At 45.2% G+C, this 18,024-nt stretch overlaps 1 protein-coding gene across 4 annotated transcripts in view; it reads left to right on the forward strand.

Moving 5' to 3' along the window:
- Positions 1 to 18,024, forward strand: part of LOC115084728 (serine-rich adhesin for platelets-like) — an 859,145-nt gene that overhangs the window by 717,082 nt on the left and 124,039 nt on the right. For all 4 annotated transcript variants that reach the window (XM_029589967.1, XM_029589968.1, XM_029589969.1 and 1 more), the window contains one exon: positions 6 to 90. In XM_029589967.1, coding sequence (XP_029445827.1) covers positions 6 to 90 — 85 coding nt within the window. The remainder of the gene's footprint in view (positions 1 to 5; positions 91 to 18,024) is intronic.

Consider the following 18,024-nt stretch of genomic DNA (forward strand, 5'->3'; position numbering starts at 1 on the left):
TTTAGAGTGTAACTGTTAAACCATATGTATGTCAAGGAACATCTGGACATGGAGCATGCCAAAAAAGGGATGATTACAAAGGAAGTTCAGGTATAGTACTGAAAAACTTGTGAGAAATTTACAAATTTTTTTTAATTGGCTTGACAATATCATTCATACAAATGGCTTGATTTTTTTTTCAAGTAAATTCAAAACCATACAGCAGGAAAATTTTACAGAATAGATAATTCAGTCAAAAATAAAAACATATCCAAAATAAGTCCATCAAATTAGGAGGGAATCTGATGCTCCCAAAACATGAAAAAAAATTGAAAAAACGTAGGGGGGGGGGGGGGGGGGGATGTTAAAAACTAGGCCTGGCTCACACCAGTTCAGTAGCCTGCCTATGCAAGATTTACTTGTTTGTAAAACAGTGTTCTAACCACATAAATTGGAGAAATTACTTACCTGATAATTTCATTTACCCACCGGTGAGAAGTTGTACATGTGCATGCGATTCAAAGAGCTCCTGGCTCTCAGAGAACAAGTCCGATCTCTGGAGGCTAGAGTGGCAGACCTGGAGGAGCTGAGGCAGACAGAGAGGTATATAGATGAGACCTTCAGGGACATAGTAGTCAAGTCCCAACTTCAGACTGGCAGCCCTGGTGCTGCCTTGGAGGAAGAAGGTCTCATGATGGGAGAGCACCAACCAGGTGTAGCAGGAAAGGATCCTGTAGCAAAGACCTGCTCTCCAGGTGATGCATTGTCCTTTCGCACCGAGGATATCTCCCCAAGGCCTACTGCCCAGGAGGGAAGGGTTAGGTCGGCCGTCATAGTTGGTGATTCAATTATTAGGAATGTAAATAGCTGGGTGGCTGGTGGGCGTGAGGATCGCCTGGTAACATGCCTACCTGGTGCGAAGGTGGCGGATCTCACGCGTCACCTAGATAGGATTTTAGACAGTGCTGGGGAGGAGCCAGCTGTCGTGGTACATGTGGGCACCAACGACATAGGAAAATGTGGGAGGGAGGTTCTGGAAGCCAAATTTAGGCTCTTAGGTAGAAAGCTTAAATCCAGAACCTCCAGGGTAGCATTCTCTGAAATGCTCCCTGTTCCACGCGCAGGTCACCAGAGGCAGGCAGAGCTCCGGAGTCTCAATGCGTGGATGAGACGATGGTGCAAGGAAGAGGGATTCAGTTTTGTTAGGAACTGGGGAACCTTTTGGGGAAGGGGGAGTCTCTTCCGAAGGGATGGGCTCCACCTTAACCAGGGTGGAACCAGACTGCTGGCACTAACCTTTAAAAGGAGATAGAGCAGCTTTTAAACTAGAACAAAGGGGAAAGCCGACAGTTGCTCAGCAGCGCATGGTTCGGAGAGAGGTATCTTTAAAGGATACTAATGATGCATTAGAATTAGGGCATCCCGACAGTGAGGTTCCAATAATAAGAAAAGTAGTCCAAGTGCCTGTAACTGAAAACTCACCTGAGCTAAAAAAGTACAACTTATCCCTATCAATTAAAAAGCAGAATGAAAATACAAACAAAAAACAAACTTTGAAATGTTTGTATGCTAATGCCAGAAGTCTAAGAAGTAAGATGGGAGAATTAGAATGTATAACAGTGAATGATGACATAGACTTAATTGGCATCTCAGAGACATGGTGGAAAGAGGATAACCAATGGGACAGTGCTATACCGGGGTACAAATTATATCGCAATGACAGAGAGGAGCACTCGGGAGGAGGTATGGCGCTTTATGTCCAGGATGGCTTAGAGTCCAACAGGATAAACATCCTGCATGAGACTAAATCCAAAATTGAATCTTTATGGGTAGAAATCCCTTGTGTCGGGGAAGACTATAGTGATAGGGATATACTACCATCCACCTGGTCAAGATGGTGAGACAGACAGTGAAATGCTAAGAGAAATTAGGGAAGCTAACCAAAATTGGTTAGTGCAGTAATAATGGGAGACTTCAATTACCCCAATATAGACTGGGTAAATGTATCATCGGGTCACGCTAGAGAGATAACGTTCCTGGATGGAATAAATGATAGCTTTATGGAGCAATTGGGTTCAGAAAACCGACGAGAGAGGGAGCAATTTTAGATCTAATTCTCAGTGGAGCACAGGACTTGGTGAGAGAGGGTAACAGTGGTGGGGCCACTTGGCAATAGTGATCATAATATGATCAATTTGATTTAATGACTGGAAAAGGAACAGTGTGCAAATCCAAGGCTCTCGTGCTAAACTTTCAAAAGGGAACTTTGATAAAATGAGAAAAATTGTTAGAAAAAAACTGAAAGGAGCAGCTACAAAAGTAAAAATGTTCAAGAGGCGTGGTCATTGTTAAAAAATACCATTCTAGAAGCACAGTCCAGATGTATTCCACACATTAAGAAAGGTGGAAAGAAGGCAAAACGATTACCGATATGGTTAAAGGGGGGGTGTAAGAAGCTATTTTAGCCAAAAGATCTTCATTCAAAAATTGGAAAAAGGATCCAACAGAAGAAAATAGGATAAAGCATAAACTTTGGCAAGGTTAAATGTAAGACATTGATAAGACAGGCTAAGAGAGAATTTGAAAAGAAGTTGGCTGTAGAGGCAAAAACTCACAATAAAAACTTTTTTTTTTTTAATTTATATTTTATTATGTTGAAAGAGAGACAAACAGGTATGAATAACATAACAACAAATGGTAGACGTAATGTCCTTCAACAGTTTCAAACATAGAAAACATCCTTCATCCCCATTCCCCGCCAAACCCCATACCCCCATTCCCAGAGCCACCCACCCCCCCCACCATGAGTTCAAGTATAATGACATATAAGCAAATTCCACGCTAAGGGTACCACTGCTGGTTAATGTGCAGTTACTCTGTTAGGGCTCTGATGCCTAAAAGGTAATATGTCACAGAGGGACAGGACTAAACAGTGTCCGACTTTTCCCATTCCAGAAAGGGCATCCAAGTATCCCAGAATATTGGTAAAGTTCTATGCAATTCCGCTGTAATTGCCGCCATCCGGCATAGATAATGAACCTTTTGCTGTACACGTGTAAGTACAGGAATTACTGGCTGCTTCCAATGTTGTGCGATAACCATCCGAGTGGCAATAAAAACCTGATGACAGAATAAGGCTTGTGGCTTAGTCAATTCTTTATGCGGTAAGTTAATTAACATGAACCCGGCATTTAATAGGTTCATGTATTGTAGAACCTGTTCCAACCAGTGAGCCACCTGGGACCAGGGGACAGGACCACCACATATGCATATAATTACCGGAGCGGCCACAATTTCGCCAACACATATCACTGAGGTTGGGGTAACGTTTATGTAGTATATGTGGTGTCAAATACCACCTGGTAAGCATCTTGTAACAATTCTCCTGCACATTCGCTGAAAACAGAGCACTTTTTTACTGCAGTGTACAATTGAAGCCATTCCTCAGCTGTAATGACCCGCTCCAGATCCCTCTCCCAAGCTCTAGTATGGGGGAAACTCTCAACTGCACCCTCGGACAATAGTACATATAGTTTAGAGACCATTACCCGCTTCTTATCTGCATCATCACAATAGTGTTCAAATAACTTTTTACCCTGTGCTATGAAGGAAAATACAGATGCACGTTTAATAAATGGGAGATTTGACAACCTGTGAGAAAGTCCGTGTCAGGCAGCTGATACGCACTCTGGAGTTGAGGCCAGGTCATCGCTGAACCGCCCCCCAAGAAATGCTCAATTTTGAGGAGACCTCTAGCTTGCCAGCCCCTGAAAGTTGGGTTATGATGCCCGGCAGGGAAATTGTTGAAATGAGAAATATGAGTGGAATAAAAATACAAGCGGGTGCCTATAATTTGCTTCTTCCACTTATCCCATAGTCACATAGTAGTGTTGATGGAGGGAGATCAGGCATCCACAGCAACCCATGTAGCACGTGGTTGCCATGTCAATGCCGCGAGCAGCATTTGTCCCAGAATATGATCGGCTGAGGAGACCCATTGTTTGGCGGTAGTTATCCTATGGCTATCTGTAATCACCAGGAGCTGAGCTGCCACGTAGTATTTTGCTAGGTGAGGCACTCCAAGGCCTCCCCTGTCTCTTGGTAGATATAGCAAACGGTGTGATATTCTTGGGGGTCGCTTGCGCCAAATGAAGTCAAATAGAATCTTTTGCCAAGACCTCAGCAGGGCAGAGCTAAGATGAATAGACAGAGTGATAAACAGATATAAGAATCTAGGTAAAATATTCATTTTTACAATGGCTATGCGCCCCATCCAAGAATGCTGACCTCTATCCCATGTCTGTAGGTCTTTCCTTATTTTACCGATGAGAGGTGTGTAATTGAGGTTGTATAAATCAGCAATATCGGCCCCAATATGCACCCCAAGATATTTAATAGCATTTTTTGCTAGCTTAAATGGGTATAACCATTGCAATTCCTGGAGAGTGCTAGTGTCAACTGAGACATTAAGGAGCTCGGATTTATCTAGATTGATTTTAAAGCCAGAGACCGCACTGAAAGAGGCGATCTCCGTGGTAATTTCCTGTAGGGAGGTGGTAGGGTTGGTAATTGTCATGAGAATATCGTCCGCGAAAAGAGATAATTTCAGGTGCAGATTTCCTAATTTGACACCCGTAATGTTAACAGAGTTGCGGACCCGCTCTGTAAAAGGCTCCAAAAAGAGGGCAAACAATAAGGGCGACAGCGGGCACCCCTGTCGGGGCCCCGCTGCACCAGGAACTCACTCCATATCCCCCATTAACCTTTATGCGCGCTGTGGGGAGGTGGTAAAGTATACGGATCCACTGCAGAAACATGGGCCCGAAATTCATTTTCTCCAGAGTGGCAAACAGAAACTCCAGTGCACAAGATCAAACGCTTTTTCTGCGTCAATGGCCAGGAGCATCAATGGCATGTTCTGCTCCTTGGCCCACCACATTATGTCAGTGACCTTACGTACGTTATCTGCCGCCATTCTTTGGGGTATAAACCCTACTTGATCCCTGTGAACCAACCCCGGTAGTACTATATTAAGATGCGCTGCGAGCACCCTCGCCAGTATCTTCAAGTCAAGGTTAATGAGGGATATCGGTCTGTAGGAGCTGCATTGAGTTGGGTCCCTGCCGGGTTTTGCCAGTACCGTTATACCGGCTGTGTTTGTATGTGGGGGTAGGAGAGCCCCCTCCCGCAGGCTATTAAAGTAATTCACTAAGGGTGTGAGGAGTGATGCGCTACACTTCTTATAATACGCACCAGAGAAACCATCGAGACCCGGAGCTTTGCCAGCCTTCAAGTCTCGAATGGCCGCCTGAACCTCTGCCAAATTGATCGGATCGTCGAGAATACCCTGTTGTTCCACCGTAAGGCCTGATAATAGTAAGTCCTGAAGATACCGCCCAATGGACTGCTCAGAGATAGTGTCATCTTTTTTATAGAGAGTCTCATAAAATTTGGTAAAACACTCCCTAATCTCTGCGGTTGAAGTGACATACTTCCCCACTGAATTTTTTATCTTGGCAATATTGTTCTGAATAGTACGCTGCTTCAACTGGCGGGCCAAGATGCGGCCTGCTTTATTGGAGCCCTCAAAAAATCTCTGATTAGTGCACTCCAGGGCGTGGGCAACCCAGGCTGCGTCCAGCATATTCAGTTCTGTGCGTACGGCGCCCAACTGTCTTAACAAATCAGGGTTTAGGGAGAATGCGTGCTGGCGTGCCAGCCTACTCAGCTTGCCAAGGAGTTCTATTCTGCGTTGCTCTCTTTTTTTTTCCCCCCCGCAGTGGCTAGTGCTATGAGTTTCCCTCGTATAACTAATTTAGAGCATTCCCACAGGGACCCCGCCGCTGTTACTGAACCAGTGTTCTGCTGAAAGTACTCTCGAAGGTATTCATTAACCACCCTACACTGCTCCTCATCCCCCAGTAGCTCCTCTCTCAGTCTCCAATAGCGGACGCCCATGTCCACCGTAGAGAGAGTCAGCGTCACCCAAACCGGAGCGTGGTCTGACCAAGTGATGTCTCCAATTCCCACATCTATGACCTGGTTTTGTAACCCCTTGTCTACTAGAAAAAAGTCAATCCTTCCCAATCCCCCCAAACGTGTGTGGATGGAAGAAAAAAGTGTACATTCTAGAAAAGGGGTTGCGCGATCGCCATATTTCAACTAAGCCCCATAGAGAGATCACATTAGTCAACTCGGAAGAGGCAGCCCAACTACCTGATTTTGTGCGATGAGAAGTATCCATTCTCGGATTACGTACCAAATTATGATCACCTCCCCACAGTACCTGACCTTCTATATAGTGGTTCATTTTATCCACTAAGGTGCATAGAAAGCATCCTTGGTCCTTATTAGGGGCATAAATATTGATGAGTGTATAAACATGCTGATCCAGCTTTATCTTTAAGAAAAGATACCTCCCATTGGGGTCCGCTATGTGAGACAAGTATTGATACGTGACGGAGCTAGTGATCAATATGCCCACTCCAGCATAATTATTGCCTCGGGTGCTCGCTGCTAAATACGCGTTGGGATAGCCCGCTAACTGTAATAAGCGTTCATGGCGCCTGCGCAAATGCGTTTCCTGGATGAAGGCTATGGAGATCCGCTGTTGTTGCAGATCTCTCTGCAGAAGTTGCCTCTTTTTGGGGGAATTAAGACCCTTGACATTAAGGGACCATACATTCAACGCCATTCAGAGTTCCCAACACTCCTCCCGCGTACCTCTTTACAATGGTCCCCCCTAGCTCTGCAGTCAACCTGTACAGAATAACATAACAAAGTATAACGGTAATGTGAACTCATGGTCCCACTTCCCACCCTTCCCAATCCCCCCAAACCAATTGTATCCTCGCCCTGGATACCTTCAAGCTGAGAACGTGAACGCACCATAGAGCACTAAGCTCAGCCAGCTCATTTTTCGCAAATTAGTACGTATTGTCCCGGCAGTCTTATTGCGAAGTGGAACGTATCTTGAAACAGAACAAATCCTGCCTGGGACTTGCGCGTTAAAATGATGTCCTGTACGATTTAGAAGTTAAGCGTCTCATATTCTGAAAGCTGCTCAACGTAGTCTCACAATGATGGAGGTGAGACAGGCACAAGTCCTGTCTCAAGGGAGGATTTGTGAATATGCTGATGGTAGAAAAACCTTGGGTCAGAAAACCTTGGTATGAACCCACTGGACGAAATGCACAAGTTGCAAAAAGATCTTTCTGTTTCAGCAATCCAGGATCTGATCTTACTGTTTCAGCAATTCAAGTCTGAATTGAGAAAGAGACTACGCCTCTGAGTACGACCATAAATAATAATCTGTGAAGACAGGGGACGTGCGTACAAGGGACTGATAAGGGGAACAGAAACTAGGCCGTGTTGACGGTTGGAAAGATATGGAAAATGTGACTTGGAATGTAGGTATGAAGCAATATCGAGCTGATTAAGAGCAATAAAATTTCTAGCTTGCAATGCATATTAGGAAACCTATAAAAACAGTTAGAAAGGAGAAGTAGTTAAGCAAAGCTGTACTTTGACTGAGGTGTGTATGCTTAATGTGAGTATAGCAAAAAGATATATAATCTTTTATATTATTTAGCTTGACAATATATGTTACATGCATTTTGCTTCCTGTATATGCCATTTGTAGCATATACAGTATATAACAATAACAAAGATATTCATATTGCTTGCAACAGCAATTGGCTGTTTGTTTCAGTGTCATTTCCTCTCATATGACCATAGTTAAAAGACTTAAAAGTCAATAGCTAGGCGCTGAAAATCAGATGTCAGTTCTCGGGGCCTCTGGAGCCGTTTGTCATGGGTAGGCTTCTGCCGTGCCAGTCGTTTATTATTGCCCACTCTCTGCCATCCAGGAGTAGCGGTCATCCTAAAGGGTAGTTCTTCCGGCTTGCTGGTAGGCAGGTCATGAGAGATGTTAGCTTTATTGAAGGCCTCCTTCGCTTCTGCAAGGGTCTTAATTCGATATGTGACCCCCCTCAATGGTGAAAATAAGCCCAAAGGGAAATGTCCAACGGTAGAGAATCATCTTCTCCTGCAAGACCATTGTCGCAGCTCTCAATTCATATCGCTTACGTAAGGTGGAGGCCGCCAGGTCCGCGAAAATGCTCACTTTATGGCCTTCCCATACCCACTCACGCTGCTTCCTGGACGCCAGGTAGATTTGCTCCTTCTCCCGGAAAATCTGCATGCAAAGCAGTATGTCTCTAGGTCGATACCCGTTACGGGGGCCTTGTACCCGGTGCGCTCTTTCAACATCATAGGTGAGGGAAAGCTGTTCCCCTTCCGCACTGGCGGGTGGCGCCGTTTGCATGATGAAGCGAAATAAACGTATGGCCACCTCCCTGCAATCCGTGAAATCGGGCGTTTCAGGGATTCCCCTGATACGCAAATTATTGCGTCGTGACCTATTTTCTAGGTCTTCTATTTTTTCTTCTAAGTTCATGCGCTCCGCCCTGCTTACTTTTTGTGATTCACTCGTTCGTTGCATGAACTCCTCCTGTCTGTCCATCCGGGTATCAAGGTCGTCGACCCGATGTCCCAGCGATGCCAGATCCTCCTTAACGTCTGCTATGAGTGAGTGAAGCTCTTGTTTGTGTTGCCGCATGTCTGCTCGGAGCTCTATGAACTACTCCCGTAGTTCAGAGCGCGATGGTAGGTCATGCAGATACTGCGGTGCCGCGTGGTCTGGCTCGGGCGCCATGTCCCCCACAGCGGCCTGCTCTTCTACAGGGGCGCCGGAGTCAGTGTCCAATTTCTCATAAGAAAATTGTTTTAGGTTTACAGTTTTTCTCTTCCCCGCCATCTCGAGCCGTCTGGGAGTTTGGATCGCCGAGTTGCACTTGAAAAATATTGCGATTGCATAAAGGTACAGGGTAGAGCCGGGAGCGATTGCTTAAGCCGCCATGCTTGCTGGTGACATCATCACGTCCCCAGTAAAAACTTTTTTAAATATATCCGAAGCAGAAAGCCTGTGAGTGGAGTCAGTTGGACCGTTAGATGATCGAGGGGTTAAAGGGGCACTTAGAGAAGATAAGACCATCGCAGAAAGATTAAATGATTTCTTTGCTTCGGTGTTTACTGAAGAGGATGTTGGGGAGGTACTCATAATGGAGAAGGTTTTCATGGGTAATGATTCAGATGGATTGAATCAAATCACGGTGAACCTAGAAGATGTGGTAGGCCTGATTGACAAACTGAAGAGTAGTAAATCACCTGAACCGGATGGTATACACCCCAGAGTTCTGAAGGAACTAAAAAATGAAATTTCAGACCTATTAGTAAAAATTTGTAACTTATCATTAAAATCATCCATTGTACCTGAAGACTGGAGGGTGGCTAATGTAACCCCAATATTTAAAAAAGGGCTCCAGGGGTGATCCGGGAAACTACAGACCGGTTAGCCTGACTTCAGTGCCAGGAAAAATAGTGGAAAGTGTTCTAAACATCAAATCACAGAACATATAGAAAGACATGGTTTAATGGAACAAAGTCAGCATGGCTTTACCCAGGGCAAGTCTTGCCTCACAAATCTGCTTCACTTTTTGAAGGAGTTAATAAACATGTGGATAAAGGTGAACCAGTAGATGTAGTATAACTTGGATTTTCAGAAGGCGTTTGACAAAGTTCCTCATGAGAGGCTTCTAGGAAAAGTAAAAAGTCATGGGATAGGTGGCGATGTCCTTTCGGTGGATTGCAAACTGGCTAAAAGACAGGAAACAGAGAGTAGGATTAAATGGGCAAATTTTCTCAGTGGAAGGGAGTGGACAGTGGAGTGCCTCAGGGATCTGTATTGGGACCCTTACTTTTCAATATATTTATAAATGATCTGGAAAGAAATACGACGAGTGAGATAATCAAATTTGCAGATGACACAAAATTGTTCAGAGTAGTTAAATCACAAGCAGATTGTGATAAATTGCAGGAAGACCTTGTGAGAACTGGAAAATTTGGGCATCCAAATGGCAGATGAAATTTAATGTGGATACGTGCAAGGTGATGCATATAGGGAAAAATAACCCATGCTATAATTACACAATGTTGGGTTCCATATTAGGTGCTACAACCCAAGAAAGAGATCTAGGTGTCATAGTGGATAACACATTGAAATCGTCGGTTCAGTGTGCTGCGGCAGTCAAAAAAGCAAACAGAATGTTGGGAATTATTAGAAAGGGAATGGTGAATAAAACGGAAAATGTCATAATGCCTCTGTATCGCTCCATGGTGAAGACCACACCTTGAATACTGTGTACAATTCTGGTCGCCGCATCTCAAAAAAGATATAATTGCGATGGAGAAGGTACAGAGAAGGGCTACCAAAATGATAAGGGGAATGGAACAGCTCCCCTATGAGGAAAGACTAAAGAGGTTAGGACTTTTCAGCTTGGAGAAGAGACGACTGAGGGGGGATATGATAGAGGTGTTTAAAATCATGAGAGGTCTAGAACGGGTAGATGTGAATCGGTTATTTACTCTTTCAGATAGTAGAAAGACTAGGGGCACTCCATGAAGTTAGCATGGGGCACATTTAAAACTAATCGGAGAAAGTTCTTTTTACTCAACGCACAATTAAACTCTGGAATTTGTTACCAGAGGATGTGGTCAGTGCAGTTAGTATAGCTGTGTTTAAAAAAGGATTGGATAGTTCTTGGAGGAGAAGTCCATTACCTGATATTAAGTTCACTTAGAGAATAGCCACTGCCATTAGCAATGGTAACATGGAATAGACTTAGTTTTTGGGTACTTGCCAGGTTCTTATGGCCTGGATTGGCCACTGTTGGAAACAGGATGCTGGGGCTTGATGGACCCTTGGTCTGACCCAGTATGGCATTTTCTTATGTTCTTATGTTCTTACTTCATCTCAAATTCCAATGGACGTCTGCCAGTAGTGGCCTAAACCAGGGGTGGGCAAACGTTTCTTAAAGAAGGACACATTACTGGTGCTTATCAGAGCCAAGGACCGTAGAACTTTGTAAAGGGGGGGGGGGGGTTCCTCCATAGAACTCTGTGAGTAGCAACCATACCAATAAAACGAATAATTCAACACAATTAACAAATAGAATAACATCAAATAGTTAAAAACTTGTATAAAAATATTCCAAACACACAAAAAATATTTCAGTATAGACACATTAAATAATACCCAATAATTAAAACTAGCAATCATTTTTAAAAATTCCCCATTCTCCTTACCTGGGAACATTTGATTTCCAGATGCCCCAAGATTGTCCTGGATTAGTAGGCAGAGAGGAAGTAGGGAAGTGATTGTTGCACATACATGTGCTTTTTTTCTCTCACCCACACACACACAGTGCTCTCTCATCCATCCATACATGCATGCTCTCACCCACTCATGTTGCTCACCCACACACTCAAACATGCACTCATTTTCACTGGCTTCCTAATACACACACATGCACTCACTCACTGGCTCCCTCACACACATACCCCAAGCAAGCACCCATTCATTTTTACATGCACACAGCACCCCCCAGGCAGGCACTCATTCATTCTCACACACACCCCCGGCAGGCATTCATTCATTCTCACAGGACAAGCAGGATGGTTGTCCTCACATATGGGTGACATCATCAGGATGGAGCCCAGTCACGGAACACTTTTGTCAAAGTTTCTAGAACTTTGACTGGCACCTACTGGGCATGCCCAGCAATGCACTGACTGCATCCAGCTGGGGTTCCCCTTCAGTCTTCTTTTTTCCGCGCAGCAGTAGCCACGGAACTTCTTTCAAAATTAAAAAAAAATTCTACCCCATTCTATCCATACTCCGCGGTCAAAAGGTAAGCTTTTACCCTTGTTGTGGTCGATTCTCGTCAAGGCCTACCCCTTCAGTCTTTGACCACATTGACTACACCCCTTCAGTCCGGCCATTGACCACACCGCGGCTAAATTTTTGTTGGAACCATGGTGTCGGGTTTTCGTTGGTGCCCCGACTGTACTCGAGCAATGTCCGTCACTGACCCGCATGGGGTCTGTGTTATGTGTTTGGGGTCCAGCCACAATGTTCTTACTTGCACCAAATGTGCCCAAATGACACCGAAGGGCCGTAAGGCCTGTTTAGAGAAAATGGTCTTTCTCTTTAAGTTAAAAATCCCGACCACATCAATAGCTTCGACGTCATCCGAGCCGGTGCCATCGACATTTTGCCAGCACCGGGACACCGCTGCTATTCGACCGGCGTCGACAATTCTAAAGGTGTCGATTGCCTTCTCAAGAAAAGGACTGAGGAGAACATCGTGAAAAGCGTCAACACCGGCATTGGAAGGCTCAGTCTGTCAATCCAGGCAAGTCCTCGGCATCGACGTCGACAGAGCCACGGACAAAGAAGCCCCATCCTCTTCTGTAACCGGGTCACAGAGGCGTTCCCCACCTTCAGTGGTGCCGGGATCCGCGATTCCACCTTCACCGTGGACCCTCCGGCTACGCCAGTGCTGCCTCCTTCTCCGGTTCCGGGGTTCCATGCCCCAGGCTTCCGCGAGGAATTGGATTAAGATGATCCAAGAGGCCATCGGTAAAGCACTTCAGGGCTTCCAACCTCCATCGACGCCGGTACTGGTCCCCGAGCCAGTCACCGATCCGATTCCCATAGCTCTTGCACCACTACTGGGTAGACTGGATGCGTTGATCGGTGCCCTGCCTCCGATGGAACCGAGAGCACCGGTGAGTCCAGTGCCTTCTACACCGATTCCATTATCATCGGATTATGAGGAAACACCGATACCCATTCCACCGTCTGAGATCTTACCACCCACTCGTCCATTGATGTCACTGGTACCTTCGGTGCCTCCATCCATGCCGTCTGTGCCACCTCCGATGCTGTCGATGCCTAGGCCTGGTCCTTCAGGATTAGCACCATTTCTCCCTGCTGGAGACCCACTAGGTGCTGACGATCAGCCCTATAATCCTTGGACCGATGATTCGTCCCAGGATACAGATGATCTACCATCAGATCCCTCTCCCCCAGATGAAAGACGACACTCTCCACCAGAAGATCTGTCTTTTATTAATTTCATCAAGGAAATGTCTGAAACCATTCCCTTTCAGATTCAGACAGAAGAGGACTCTAGGCATAAGATGCTGGAAGTTCTCCAATTTCTAGATGCTCCTAAGGAGCCGGTCGGCAGTCGGCTCTGCCACTTCAACAGCGCTTGGCATACAGTCACCACAGAACAGTGGGTACTTGCAGTAGTCACTCAGGATTACCACCTAAATTTCCTGACTGTTCCAGCAGACTCTCCACCTCAGCTGACGTGGGAGACGTCCGACCACTCTCCCTTGCTCGAACAGGAGGTCTCATCCCGAGCAATAGAACCAGTGACCCTCTCTCGGCAGGGGCAAGGGTTTTATTCCCGGTATTTTCTAATACCAAGAAAGTCAGGTGGCGTATGCCCGGTACTGCACCTCCGCTCACTAAACAAATTTTTGCACAGAGAAAAATTCAAAATTTGGACTGTCTAACATAGAAACATAGAAATGACGGCAGAAGAAGACCAAACGGCCCATCCAGTCTGCCCAGCAAGCTTCACTCATTTTTTCTCTCATACTTATCTGTTTCTCTTAGCTCTTGGTTCTATTTCCCTTCCACCCCCACCATTAATGTAGAGAGCGGTGATGGAGCTGCATCCAAGTGAAATATCTAGCTTGATTAGTTAGGGGTAGTAGGGGTAGTAACCGCCGCAATAAGCAAGCTACACCCATGCTTATTTGTTTTTACCCAGACTATGTTATACAGCCCTTATTGGTTGTTTTTCTTCTCCCCTGCCGTTGAAGCAGGGAGCTATGCTGGATATGCGTGAAGTATCAGTTTTTCTTCTCCCCTGCCGTTGAAGCAGAGAGCTATGCTGGATATGCATCGAAAGTGAAGTATCAGGCACATTTGGTTTGGGGTAGTAACCGCCGTAACAAGCCAGCTACTCCCCGCTTTGTGAGTGCGAATCCTTTTTTCTTCTCCCCTGCCGTTGAAGCTATGCTGGATATGCATGAAGTATCAGTTTTTCTTTTCCCCTGCCGTTGAAGCAGAGAGCTATGCTGGAAATTCGTGATGTATCAGTCTTTCTCCTATGCCGTTGAAGCAGAGAGCCATGCTGGATATGCATCGAGAGTGAAGTATCAGGCACATTTGGTTTGGGGTAGTAACCGCCGTAACAAGCCAGCTACTCCCCGCTTTGTGAGTGTGAACCCTTTTTTCTTCTCCCCTGCCGTTGAAGCAGAGAGCTCTGCTGGATGTGTGAAGTAACAGTTTTTCTTCTCCCCTGCCGTTGAAGCAGTGAACTATGCTGGATATGCATTGAAAGTGAAGTATCAGGCTTATTTGGTTTGGGGTAGTAACCGCCGTAACAAGCCAGCTACTCCCGTCTTTGTGAGTGCAAATCCTTTTTTCCACATTTCCTCTTGCTGTTGAAGCTTAGAGTGATGTTGGAGTCACAGTAACCATGTGTATGTTTGTTGAATAAGGGTATTGTCTCCAGGCAGTAGCCATCATTCTGGCGAGTCACCTACTCTTCATTGGCGGCCTCTTGACTTTATGGATCCACAGTGTTTATCCCACGCCCCTTTTAAGTCCTTCACAGTTCTGGTCTTCACCACTTCCTCCGGAAGGGCATTCCAGGCATCCACCACCCTCTCCGTGAAGAAATACTTCCTGACATTGGTTCTGAATCTTCCTCCCTGGAGCTTCAAATCGTGACCCCTGGTTCTGCTGATTTTTTTCTTATGGTAAAGGTTTGTCGTTGCCTTTGGATCATTAAAACCTTTCAAGTATCTGAAAGTCTGTATCATATCACCTCTGCTCCTCCTTTCCTCCAGGGTGTACATATTTAGATTCTTCAATCTCTCCTCATACGTCATCCGATGAAGATCCTCCACCTTCCTGGTCGCCCTTCTCTGTACCGCTTCCATCTTGTCTTTGTCTTTTTGTAGATATGGTCTCCAGAACTGAACACAGTACTCCAGGTGAGGCCTCACCAAGGACCTGTACAAGGGAATAATCACTTCCCTTTTCTTACTCGATATTCCTCTTCTACAAAGAGGAGATTGGCTATGCTCTCTAGATCTCCAAGATGCTTACACACACAATTACTCTATCTCATCCCAAGTACCTGCGATTCCTGGTAGGCCCTCGTCATTTCCAGTACAATGTACTACCATTCGGCCTGGCATCCTATCCACGAGTATTCACCAAGTGCCTGGTGTGGTTGCAGCCTTCCTGTCTTCCATGTCTACCCTTATCTCGACAATTGATTGATAAAGGCTCCAACTCAGCAGGGTGCATTAACCTCCCTGCGTCTCACTATCAACACTCTGATCTCCTTAGGGTTTCTAATTAACTATCCCAAATCCAAGATAGTTCCATCCCAAACCCTATCCTTTATAGGGGCTGACCTAAACACTATACATGCGAAAGCCTTCCTCCCCCAGGATCGTGCTTTCACCATAACATCTCTGGCGCATCAACTACAGACTCGACTATCTTCAACTGCTCGTCACTTCCTCATACTGTTGGGACACATGGCGTCCTCGGTGCATGTCACTCCGATGGCTCGCCTTGCCATGAGAGTAACGCAGTGGACCTTAAAATGCCAGTGGATTCAAGCTTGTCAGCCAATGTCCAGCATTATTCATGTTACCAGACAGCTCCGTCTGTCACTAGCCTGGTGGATGCACCACTCCAATCTCATTCAAGGCCTTCCATTTCAGGCCCCAGTTCATCAAATTATCTTAACAGACGCATCCAACCTCGGGTGGGGTGCACATGTAGGCGACCTGCAGACTCAGGGAACCTGGTCTCCAGAGGAAGCCAAACACCAGATAAATTTCCTGGAGCTACGGGCGATCAGGTATGCCCTCAAGGCCTTTCGGGATTGCCTATCAACAAAGCCATCCTGATTCAAACCGACAATCAGGTTGCGATGTGGTACATCAACAACAAGGGGGAACGTACCTCCTGTGTCAGGAAGCTGCACAGATATGGGCATGGGCCTTTTCCCGCTCCATGTGCCTCAAAGCAACCTACTTGCCAGGAGTGGACAATGTGTTGGTGGACAAGCTGAGTCGCACTTTCCATCCACACGAGTGGTCTCTCAACCCCACGGTAGCGGACACGATATTGCAACGTTGGAGTTACCCTCGAATAGACCTCTTTGCATTGGTCCACAACCACAAAATAGACTACTTCTGCTCTCTCATTCGCAGTCAACACTCACAACCAAGAGATGCCTTCGCCGTCTCCTGGGCCAGCGGTCTCCTTTATGCGTACCCTCCACTTCCTCTCATTTCGAAGACCCTCGTGAAGCTCCGGCAGGACAATGGATTAATGATTCTGATATCTCCCCACTGGCCATGCCAAGTGTGGTTTCCAGTCCTCCAGGACCTATCAGTACGACGACACATTCCTCTAGGGAAGGATCCCCTTGTAATCATTCAGAACGAAGGGTATCTGCGTCACCCCAACCTCCAAGCTCTGTCTCTGATGGCCTGGATGTTGAAAGGTTAATACCCCAACCTTTTAACCTTTGAGAGTCGGTAACCCAAGTCCTTGTGGCTTCAATAAAGCCTTCAACTAGAAGGTCTTATCGCTCTAAATGGAAGAGGTTTACGGTCTGGTATACTTCCATGTCCATAGATGCCTTCACTTGTTCCACTGCAAGGTTCCTAGACTACCACTGTCACCTTCAGAGTTAGGCCTAAAAACTTCCTCTATCAGGGTGCATGTTAGTGCAGTGTCTGCGTACCATAAGGATATAGGTAATGTCTCCATTTCAACGCAACCCTTAGTATCACGTTACATGAGAGGCTTGCACCATTTAAAACCTCCACTGCGCCCTCCTGCCCCTGCTTGGGACCTTAATGTGGTTTTGGGGACGGCTCATGAAACCTCTGTATGAGCCTCTCCACTCCTGTGATCTCCGCCATCTCACCTGGAAGATAGTTTTTCTTCTTGCGATCTTGTCCGCTCGCAGAGTTAGTGAATTACATGCATTAGTTACCTACCCGCCTTATGCTAAAATTCTGCATGACAGGGTAGTGCTCCGCACTCACCCTAAATTCTTGCCGAAGTTAGTGTCGGAATTTCATATTAACCAATCTATTATCCTACCTACCTTTTTTCCCAGGCCCCATTCAAACCCAGGAGAACAGGCTCTGCATTCCTTGGACTGCAAACGTGCTCTAGCCTTTTATCTGGACCGCACGTCGGCCCACAGGAAATCCACTCAATTGTTTGTTTCTTTTTTTTTTTTTATATATTTTTATTAAGTTTCAATATATAATACAGAAGACATTTGATATTGTAAATCATCAATATACTGAACATCTTACTAAGAAAATGAAAAAATCAAAATTAGTATATTTTCAACATTCATTGTGCAAAGAAAATAGAAACACACATCGATTAGTGGAGCAACACAACAGGTAATTAAACATTAAAGTAGAATGACTGTCCAACCCTCTTCGTTAAGTTTTAACCTCCCTACCTATAGGGGGATTTAGGAGTGTGAATTCAAGTACTCTCTTAACTGTTCTGGAAAATTAAAAATATAACTAGAATCTTGATGAATAATTATACATCGACAGGGGTATTTTAACACAAACCTGGCCCCCCTCTGTAATACCTCGGCTCTCATCGCCAAGAATTTTTTCCTGCGAAGTTGTGTGGGACGGGCTATGTCTGGAAATATTTTTATACCTTGTCCATAGAACTTTTTATCCTGATTCCTAAAGAATGATTTTAAAATTGAATCTGTCTCTGTAAGAAAAACAAATTGAACAATTAATGTCGCTTTCGATGATATATTCACCTCAAACGATTTTTCCAAAATATCAGATAAATTAATTTCTGTTTCGATTTCTTCTTTTGAATCATTTATTACCTCACCACTCGGGGTTGGAAGATAAAATATCCTAGATAAGGCAGGTATAGAGGAATCTGTAAATTTCAGTATATTTTTTAAATAACTACGAAATAAGTCAATTGGAGAGATAAGATTTATCTTTGGGAAATTAAGGAACCTTAAATTT

This window comes from Rhinatrema bivittatum, chromosome 2, assembly GCF_901001135.1.
Source record: "Rhinatrema bivittatum chromosome 2, aRhiBiv1.1, whole genome shotgun sequence".
Lineage (NCBI taxonomy): Eukaryota > Metazoa > Chordata > Amphibia > Gymnophiona > Rhinatrematidae > Rhinatrema > Rhinatrema bivittatum.